The 10,436-nt window shown below is 38.8% G+C and overlaps 1 protein-coding gene across 1 annotated transcript in view; it reads right to left on the reverse strand.

Annotated features, from left to right (window-relative positions):
- Positions 1–8,569: 8,569 nt before the first annotated feature.
- Positions 8,570–10,436, reverse strand: part of LOC108573623 (sodium- and chloride-dependent glycine transporter 1-like) — a 27,680-nt gene continuing 25,813 nt past the window's right edge. The window contains 1 exon segment of the mRNA XM_017936087.1: positions 8,570–8,707. Coding sequence (XP_017791576.1) covers positions 8,570–8,707 — 138 coding nt within the window.

A 10,436-nucleotide genomic window follows, 5' to 3' on the forward strand; every position in this document is an offset into this window, starting at 1 on the left:
TGAATAAAAAATTTATTTATGTAAAATAAATAAATGACTAAGTTAGGAAGAATTTCGTGTTAGAAATGCTCATTGCTGAAATAACAATTTGTAGGAGTAAAATTTACACCAAAATCCGCATCGCTTCTGCACATTATCACCATTACCGCTATCGCGACGAATTCCGAAGTATTCCCGAGAAGATTTTCCGTCGAAATGTTAATTTGACGCGCGAAACGAAGAAACAAGAACTCATTCCCGGCGCGGAAATCGCACAGATAACGTTTCGTTAACGTTCAAAATAATCCTTGCTTTTGCCCGTTCACATTACATTAGCCTCGCTCCGTTGTACCAAAATCTCGCTTCTACGTCGCGAGACTCCGCGATATTACTAGCGCCGTGCCGGGGCAACTGCTTTTCTAGTCAGTGATTTTTATTCTGTCGCTTTTGAAACGTTTTCTGCGACATAAAACGAACCGGAGGTTTTCGAGTTTCCGCGGAAAACCGCGACGGTAGAAATTCTAGGAACATTTGGTCACGTAATGCCTAGAATTTTAGGAATTCCGCCGTTTCGCTAAATAGAATCGTTCTCTCCTTTAAAAAAATCATAGCTCTGTGAATGTAACAAATGTATCAAAGATAGTGTGTGTGTGTGTGTGTTGTATACAGAGACACATGTACAAAAAAGGACGAAATAACCAGCATTTTAAGAGCAAAAGTATTTCTGTCCACTGTCAAACAACGACTGTGCGAAAAAACAGGCAAGACGGTGTTCTCCACTCGCTGCATTGTACATAAATACAAAAATGTATAAAGTCCGTGTCTTTTCTCGCGCAAAAAATGTCACTGAACCAGCTGAATAGAAGAGAAAGAATTTTCACAAAGGGAGAAACTATTTTATACACACGTGCATGCAGTACGTTTTCCAAGTAATAAAACGATTAATAAATTTTGATCCTAGCTGGCCGGTTGATACAGTGATAATATGGCACAAATTTCACACCTGTGGATTACTCTTAAAAGCTCTCTCAACTATGAAACGGCGTAAGATTTTAAGGGCTTTTGCAAGAAAAGGAGGAGAGTTAATAGGGGGATTTAGAAAATGGCACGTGGAAACTATGAGAACATGCTACAAAATACGTATTATAGGCTATTGCATTCTAAAGAGAGAATTAGATTCTCGGAGATTAGCAGATTACAATCGAAACGCTTTAAGGTGTTGAAATATTGTTAAATATCCGAGAAAAGAAGATTTTGGCAACTATCGGTTCGCCAAATTTTTTTTCGATAAACTAATAAAGATATTGTGATATTTCTTGTTTTGATAGAAAGAAGCATCCTTGGACTATGATAAAAAAATTTTGTTTAGTGAATTTTTAATATTGTTATTGTAAATTTGTAAATTTGATTCCTTATTAACGTAAAGCCTAGCCGAAGTAATTTGCAAGCAAGAGACTTCAAATATTATTATTCTTTGATAGGTTATAAGCAATAATTTTTGTTTAATCGTGAAATACCAGTAGTCCAGTTTGACTGCTCGAAAAATAAGCGAATTTTAACAATTGCTTTTAGATAAACCAGTGAAGATATTGAAATCCCTCTATAGAAAAGGACATCCTTAAATTGACAAGAAAAATGTTTGATATTGTCGTAAATTTTAGCCTAGCCGAAGTGATTTGAAAGCAAAAGATTTCAAATATCATTATTCTCTGATAGTTCATTAAACGCTTTTTCAACGAGAGCGACAATTTTTCAACGGCCATGAATTTCTACATAAACGTGAAACACTATTAAAAAAAAAAATCACGACGACTTCCAAGACAAGCGACATCCGTCACGAGTTCCACATATACTCGAACCACGTGAAATTTCCTCCACGCGAAGGAAAACCGATCGGCAGGTGGAATCGGTTGAAATCACGGCTCGATTCTGACGGAGTAATTCTCTGTCGGCGGTTTTCCTTCGTCGGCGCAAGTAGATCCGAGTTCAATTAACGGGAAACCGCGGCTACCATCCATGGCCGCAGACGCAATGCCAAAAGAATGAACGAACGAGTGCACGGGGTAAAATTAGGGAGAATTAAAGACTAATTGCGAGTGCTGACCTGCTCGAGCAAAATTCCCCCCTCGCCGAATAAATGACTCGTTTTCTAATTATTTTCGCCTATTCCCAGCGTCGCCGTTTACTTTCTCAATTTCAGCTGGCCCATGCACCACCGTACACCACCTTCCCGTTTCTCCTTGTCTCGCGGCACAGATTTCTTCTCTCCGTCTCCTCCTACAACCACTTCTTTCTCAACCACCACCGCCGCCACCTACACCTCTCTATCTCTCTTCTCGACTTTTTATCGCCAACGATATCTTTTACCCCCGGTAGAGAGAACGTAAACCTACTTTGGCCCGGTTTCTCGGGCCACGATATAAATACGCAGGAGGAGGTTACTTTAAACGCCGTTCTTCACCGTGCAAAGTATGAGCGAGAGAGAAGAAGAGAGGTTCAGCCAACAAAGAACATCCGTTATCGTGATTATCGAATAAAAAGCGGTTGCCGGCCCGTAGATAACCGCAGGCTACGAACGAAATTAATTAACGACGCGTGTACTACGGCCGCGATACAGCCAGGTGACTTAGCCAGCGCGTTACACACGTATAGTACACAAACAGGAGCACGCGCTGGCCCACGTTATCGAAGTTGTTACCTAATTTCGCGGCGCGCGCCGCGTTACAGCTGCGTCGCGTCGGGCCAGCTCACCCAAGCTCTCCGTGTTTCCCCTTCGCCGATATAAATTTCCCTTTAAATCGTTATAAACTAGCCGCCACGATTACTTCGTTATCGCCGCGAGATTATAGCCTGCGGCGTTTCTTCTCCCACTCTTTCTCTCGCACCTTAAGCCGCGTTTACATTGGGCAACTTTTACTAGGTCGAACCGAGGAGATCGGCTTTCGAGTCGTTCGAGTAAAAAGATTTATGCTAACAGTAAGGCTTCGTTGTTCGACTTTTTGGAACGCTGAGCATGGTTAGTGCGATGTGTAAAGGCGATTTACATGTAACGTGAACAATTATGCGTGTGGACTTTTGAACTTCTGTTTTGGAAACGGCAGTTGTTTGTTCTTCAGAATTTTTTTTTTTGTTTTTTTGAAAATGTCCAACTCTGCCGGCAGAGCAAAAGTTGCCTAATGTAAACGCGGCTTTATGGTCGGCCTATTCTTGCTCCCTTTTTGCTCATCTTCTACTTTTGCCTCGTCGTATTTCATCATTTCATCTTCCGGTGTTCTTCCCTCGGTTATATCGTTTACGAACTTGTTTAAGTCTCAGAAGATGGTTGTTTATTTATTTAACAATTTATAAACCGGGAACCTCGATTAAAATCATACGCGAAATATCAAATTCCTATATTTTCTTATTTCCGAAAGCTTGCGTCTTAGATAAAACGTTTGTCATTTAAAGTTCGTATTTTTAATACTAAAATACGGTTGAATCATCGATCTAAATACAGGCTTAGGACACATCTGGCAAATAGTAGAATTGTAGCCTGGTTTTCCCGAAATTAGGAACAGGTGCAATATTTCAATATTGCTCCTGTGTATTTCCCACGCGATGTGATCGTAAAAATACATGCAAATTTTTGGAAATCCCATGGAACCGCATGAAAAATGCTGCCAGTTCCTGCAATTTTACAACTTTCCAAGCGTTCCTGTCAACCGGAAAGAAACTAATCGTAAAATTTTCGAAAATTTCTCAATTCTACAATTCGAACTTGCTCGAATTAGAAATTCTTCTAGAGCTGATACCGCAACAGCGAAAAAAATTACAGACTTTGTATTAAGGATGAAGTAGAAGGCTCAAGTGTAAATTTATGGCATTACAAGCGATAACAGCAAACATTATCATTAATCGTGGACGACGAAGTGTTTGCTTTCTCGAGAAAAGTTCAGATAATGAAAAAAGGTGTTATCGCGCGTTAAAGTGTGCGATAACGCCAGTAAATCATCCGGACTGAAAATTTCGAATAGAGTTGAAATTCGAGCCAATTCGACGAGGCTTTCTAGTTTCTTTTTCTTTTTTCGAGCTTGTTCAAAATGTAAAAACGCGCGAATTTTTCGCATTTCAAAACGACGAACGTTTCAATTTACCCTTCGCTTAGCACCTTTGACCTAATTACACACAACGTGCACCGCAATCAAAAGGTTAAACAAACGTAGCAAACCGTTGCTCTTGTAACGTGCAATCAAAGTAATTGAGCCTTTGAATTTTCCCGTTAATCCCCGACGAAAGCGTAAAACATTTTAATCGATAATAACGTTACAAAACTTCGGCCGTTGAATGCCGCGTGAAAACTTTCCGCGGGATTTTTAGCACACCTTTTTCACGCCAATACCGTCGGAAGTAACGTTTATTCCGCGAACAAGTGAGAATTAATTCTTTAATTTATATACCGATTCGATTCGACAGATTTGGATTAGTTGCAAATAAACTGGGCAAATAAGTCGCGATATTAGTGAAATATTAATTCACGTGTCAAATTAGGAGTATATTTGAAAGCTCGATATTCGTACATTGGTAATAAACTGTCCATTACAATCGTTAGTTCGTGGTTTACCGTATAAATTGTTATTTACAGCGTTAATAGAAAACTAATCAAAGGTTTATACGTTTAACAGTAAATTTTCTAATCGGTGATATTAGATCATCCGCGCTTTTGATTTGATAAACGTGTATTAGTGACTGGTGATCTATATAATATTTAGCGAAATTTTAGTGATATTTCAATTTTTATGTGCATTTGAAATCCACCCATTTTTCTCTAAAACAATCAAGCTTTTTCCATAGTGAACTTTCATAGCAATTTGTTTATATCAATAGAGACAGAAATTGAGAAAAATGTCGACGTGAGAACAAAATTTTAGCTGTGAGAATTGGAAGCTTATAACATGGATAAGAAAAAGCAGCAACGCAGCAACCCCTTAAGTAATTCCTTAAACCAATTTCAAACCTCTCAAATCTTCCCTACTTCAACGAAAATGCGAATTATTTTTATCACCTAATCCGATTCTTCGAAAATTTATCCCCAAATATCGTGTTCAGAATATAAGAGAGCGTCTTCTAAGACGATGATACGCGTGGATTCACCCTTCTCCATTTATTCTTAGGAAAAGGAGGAGGGACACAGGGCTAACGAAACACGTGAGACTTATAAAAATGCATAGAAAGGATAATTCAGAATCGAGGAGCAATTTTACAGGGCCGTATTCGTCGTGGATCTTTGCCACATCGATCGTGCGTGCACACGGTGCGGATCGGTCGGCGAAATTCTCATTAGCGAGGCGCGTAAGCCGCACTTTCGTCGCACCTAACGTTCCCCATAAGACGGAGTATAGTCGGTGGAAGCGATATAACGAAGTCGTAAATTAAGGCATTAAGATTGATGTTGAAAAATGGGCCTTTGAACAGAATGAACGTCGACACGTCACACACACAGCTTTCTTCCTCAAAGTGTTACAAGAAACTAAGAAAAGAAAAACAGAAAATGAAAGAAAATAATTACGTAGAATTGCACTTATTGAACGATTAATTGAGGATCACGTGTGACACAGACATGAGTGTTAAGTGATTAAGGCACAGACAAATTTTGCAAATATATTGCAATGGAAGAACCAATTCTGAGTTAACATCGTCCTCTACGTTACAGATTTTCTGAAAATTTTTCTCTACAATTACTTATGCAATTAGCAAATGTCAATCCAAAAACATCATACTAGATAGTGACATAATAAGTTGTTAAATTGGCCCTAAGCCAATAAGCACAACTTTTACTAAAGCAAAAATAATATTAAAAAAAGACAATTCTAAGGAGGCTGGAGCTCCTTATCTCTCTCAAATTACTGTTTTGGCGGTCACTTTGACACCTCGCTAATTTCACGCGACCTCGCATCGCTTCCACCGACTATACACCTCCCTTTCTATCCCGCTAGCCGCCTTCCGATCTCCGCACTAAAGGCTGGAGAGGCTGTACGATATTGCCACGCCGCGGAAGACACGGGATTTCTCGTACGGGAGATGTTCCGTCGCATTAATTAGGAGGCAACACGGGACGGAAACGTGCGACATTCGCCACTTTTCCACCGGCGAGGCCAGGCCGGTGATCATAACGCGGTCGCGTTACGCCGCCACCTCGCGCACACGCTCGGTTGCAACCGATGCGGCGGAACACGCTTTATTACGCGGCCGCGCAACTCCGTCGGGCTGATTACACAGGCCGAATCACGCAATTGGGACGGGCCTCGTGTTTCGTTCGCTCGCGGATAGCTAGGCGGAAAGTTGAATTGTATAACACAGTTTACGCTCGTGTTGTCTCATTGTCTCGCCGGCTCGTGATGATACTGTTGTTAACGTAACTGTTCCCTCTTTTGTTTGTTTGCTTCTTTTTATTTTGTTTTACACGAGTTACCAGTGAAACAACGCGTACTGTTCGGAATTATTGGATCAATGGGAAATTCTGCGTTCAATATGTTAATAATTTTGGTGGTGAAGAATGAAAGATTTTCTTCGGTGATTTTTGAGTGCTTAGAACAAGTTTATGTTGGAACTTTTTCTAGATGCACGTCGTAATTTTATTTTATTATTAAAAGTACGATTCGTGGTAAATTTGTGACTCAAATTGTGAATTTTGTAATACGAAATGTTGAAATTTCATTTCATTTTCTGGACAATTAAAGGGCACAAGGAGTGTCATTATGATAAGAGAAACGTATTTTCGTTCCTTTTCAGAAACTCCTGAAAATTGTCTGTTATTTTCGCGAGTTCTCTTAGCAAACAGCTTTCTTCTCTATTTTTCGGTTGAAATAATCCTCTCTCCTTCAAATGCCTTAATTTGACCAAATTCTTCCGCATTAAAGCGTTTTCCACCTCACAAAATACAGACTACCACTAATTATAACTATAGAATATACAGAAAATGAACGAATCGTGATCACCTCGAAAATTCAAAGGCAAATGACAGTGTAAAAAATGTATACGATGAATTGTACTAACGTTAAATCTATACTAAAAATAAATACCTTATTGAGGCTTATTGTTCGAATTATCGATCTCACTGTATCGCTTTCACCAACTATACGCTTGGAGAACCAATCTGAACGCGAGTACAACAGCATACCGAATTGAATAAGGCAGAAGAAGACAATCTACGCTTCTCCTGACAATATCGTCGTCGGAAATTTCGCCCTGTAAATCGACTTAACTTTCTAACGCGCGTTAGATTGCCTCAAAGTTGTTCCTTATTGGATGCTAGCCGTGATCGCGTTAATTCTTCCCGGCAGGAAATTACAAGCGCGATTCGCTCGATAATTTTACGCTCGACCAACCGATAGAAATTTATCTTTTCGAAGCATTCACTCTCGCCTAACTTTATTCAAAACGCTGACTTTTTCACGAGTAATACCTTTTTAAGACTTTCCGAACGGTGAAAGTGGCGTAAATGAAAATGAAACTTGACTAGGTATTGTTAAAAGAATAATACGAGATCAATTAGATTTCACTGGAGTTGAAAACAAATTATGATAAATTGAAGGAATATTTCAAATATTAGACAGCTATTAGAGTTGGTTATACAGTCTACCAAATATTGACTTTAACAAAGTTAAACGTTGTGAAATTGAATTGATACTTTATTCGAGGCAGAGGTTGTACACATCGTTAACTAAATTTGAACACTGTAAACATTGTTGAAACAAATTTAAACGTTGTAAACGTGTCGAAGTAAATTCTAATCTTACTAGACACAGAAAGCTTTAGTTTCTACTATTCTGCGACATAAAAATGTTATTTTTATAATTCGTATAAAATTTCAATTTTCATTGTAGCTATAGGCCCTTTTAGAAAAATTAAAAATTTGTATAAATACACCAAGAAAATTAATGATTCTCTGCAACTCAATTCTGATTGCAAAGTAAATGAAAAATTACCTCGAGATGTTGCGAAAGTTTGTATTTTTTTTTTTTTTTCAAAGTCAGTACAAAGTTACCAAAATTAGTTCTTATTAAGTGATACACTCTAAACGTGAAACAATTGTACACTCAAGTGTCAAAAGATTCACCAAATTTTTTCTGGTATTCAGATAAAAGAACCAATAAATTCTCCTACTTGAAACACGAGAAACGAAACATGTCGAAACAGACGTATGAATTATCTGTTAATTCAAAATAGCAAATTAATTACCATGCTCATCTAGGTGCAAAAATGAAAGCATTACTTGAAACATCGAACAGAGACTGTTTACTAGCGTCAATTTAGAAGTTGCAAGAAAAGATGAGACAGATTTCGAAAGTATGAATTGTTAATAATTAATAATTAACAGTGTGTCTTCACGAAAATGCTAATTTCCTTGAAACTTTCCATCTAATCTTCGTATGCAAATTTCTAATTACTGAAGAAACTAATTCAAATTGGAGAAATGCGATATAAAGTGGAGAACGACGACATTAACAGGGAAGAGAGCGTTTTCGGACGCTTGAACCAGCCGACTAACATTCGAATTGACGTGACTAGAATCGTGCAAAAAAAAAAAAAGAAGACGATTTTATTAAATTCACTAAACGCAATCCTCGTGCGGTTTATCCCCGGACGGTTGTGAGGTCTTGACGGACGCCGTGGATGGAGTATCGTTACCTGCATTTTTATCCATCGCTGGTCCCCACGTCTTCTTTGGTCGAAACAAACTCCGGTCCCTCTGCGGACAATTAAAACGCAAGTGAGATTCTTTGAACAATCACACGCGTCGGGGTTTGTGCAAACAATTCGAGTCAATGTTCGCCGGGCTCGCCTTTTCAACTGCACGCTACCAGACCGTCAAACCGAATAAATACGGTGAGATAAAAGTGGGCTGATAAGAATGTATATTTTTAGAGTACGATCTTTTATAGATTTAAAGGGAAAGCAGATATCTGTGAGGACTACTGGCACTTTTGTCTTTTTCAATTGGAGGAAGTTGTCATTCACGATTTTAACTCTATCTTGGGGTAACCCTAAAATTTTGAGAGTACGATCTATTAGAGATTAGGGTGAAAATAAATGCTCGCGAGGATTACTGGCACTTTCACCTATTTTAATCGCAGAGAAATTGTCACTTACGATTTTAGCTCTGTCTTGGGGTAACCCTAAAATTTTGAGAGTACGATCTTTTAGAGATTTAGGGGGAAAATAAATATCCGTGAGAAGTACTGGCATTTTCATCTTTTTCAGTCGCAGAGAAGTTGTCACTTACGATTTTAGCTCTCTCTTGGGGTAACCCTAAAATTTTGAGAGTACGATCTTTTAGAGATTTAGGGGGAAAATAAATATCCGTGAGAAGTACTGGCATTTTCATCTTTTTCAGTCGCAGAGAAGTTGTCACTTACGATTTTAGCTCTCTCTTGGGGTAACCCTAAAATTTTGAGAGTACGATCTTTTAGAGATTTAGGGGGAAAATAAATATCCGTGAGAAGTACTGGCATTTTCATCTTTTTCAGTCGCAGAGAAGTTGTCACTTTTCACGATTTTAACTCTATCTTGGGGTAACCCTAAAATTTTGAGAGTACGATCTTTTAGAGATTTAGGGGGAAAATAAATATCCGTGAGAAGTACTGGCATTTTCATCTTTTTCAGTCGCAGAGAAGTTGTCACTTACGATTTTAACTCTACCTTACGATAATCCTAAATGCTAAGATAAATTAATTATTCCAACACTCGCAGCGTTTACCACTGTATTAAGCATAGAATTTACACATAAAATGAATTTATATTTTCAAAATAAATTCTGAATTTGGGTAAACGTACCCAGTTTACCATTTCAACTCCTCAATCGTAAAAATTTGAATCTAGTTGATAAACATTTCAGATCAAACGAACGTTCTCACGAAATATTATCTTGAACCTGAAAGAACCGTTGTATCGGGAAAAGAGGGGTTTCGTTTCGCGTCCCTTTCTTCACGAAAATTTTCCTCTCGCTAGCTAGCCGTCTCATATCTCCGCGAACCGCACAAGTAGTTTCGAACTGTGCAGGGAGTCGAAAACAGGGGGAAAGGAGATAAGAGAAATAGTAAATTTATCGAGTAACACAAAGCGGAAGCGGTCAAGAAGAGGGCAGAAGTACGGGTGAAATAGGTTCGATCTGTAGGATGGAGCGCGGAACGGAACTTTTCGTTTCAAAGTACGATTACCTACGTACCGTGGAAAAACTTGTATTAAGACGTTCCAAGTTGGCGAGATTTTACGGTAAAGGGAGGCAACTTTTAAAACGGGCGCGCACATCCTGCGGGGCTTAGCCGGACAGTGCTACGTGCCTTTTAAAAAATTTGCAATTCGTCTACTGTTCAATTATAGCTACGATTCGCTCGTAATTCTCGCAAAGTAAGGGCACACCAGGGAAAATCCCTCTTTTCCCCGTGCAACGATCCTTTTAGGCGCAAGCTGACGTTTTT

Source organism: Habropoda laboriosa, unplaced genomic scaffold, assembly GCF_001263275.1.
Source record: "Habropoda laboriosa isolate 0110345459 unplaced genomic scaffold, ASM126327v1 scaffold128, whole genome shotgun sequence".
Taxonomy (NCBI): Eukaryota; Metazoa; Arthropoda; class Insecta; order Hymenoptera; family Apidae; genus Habropoda; species Habropoda laboriosa.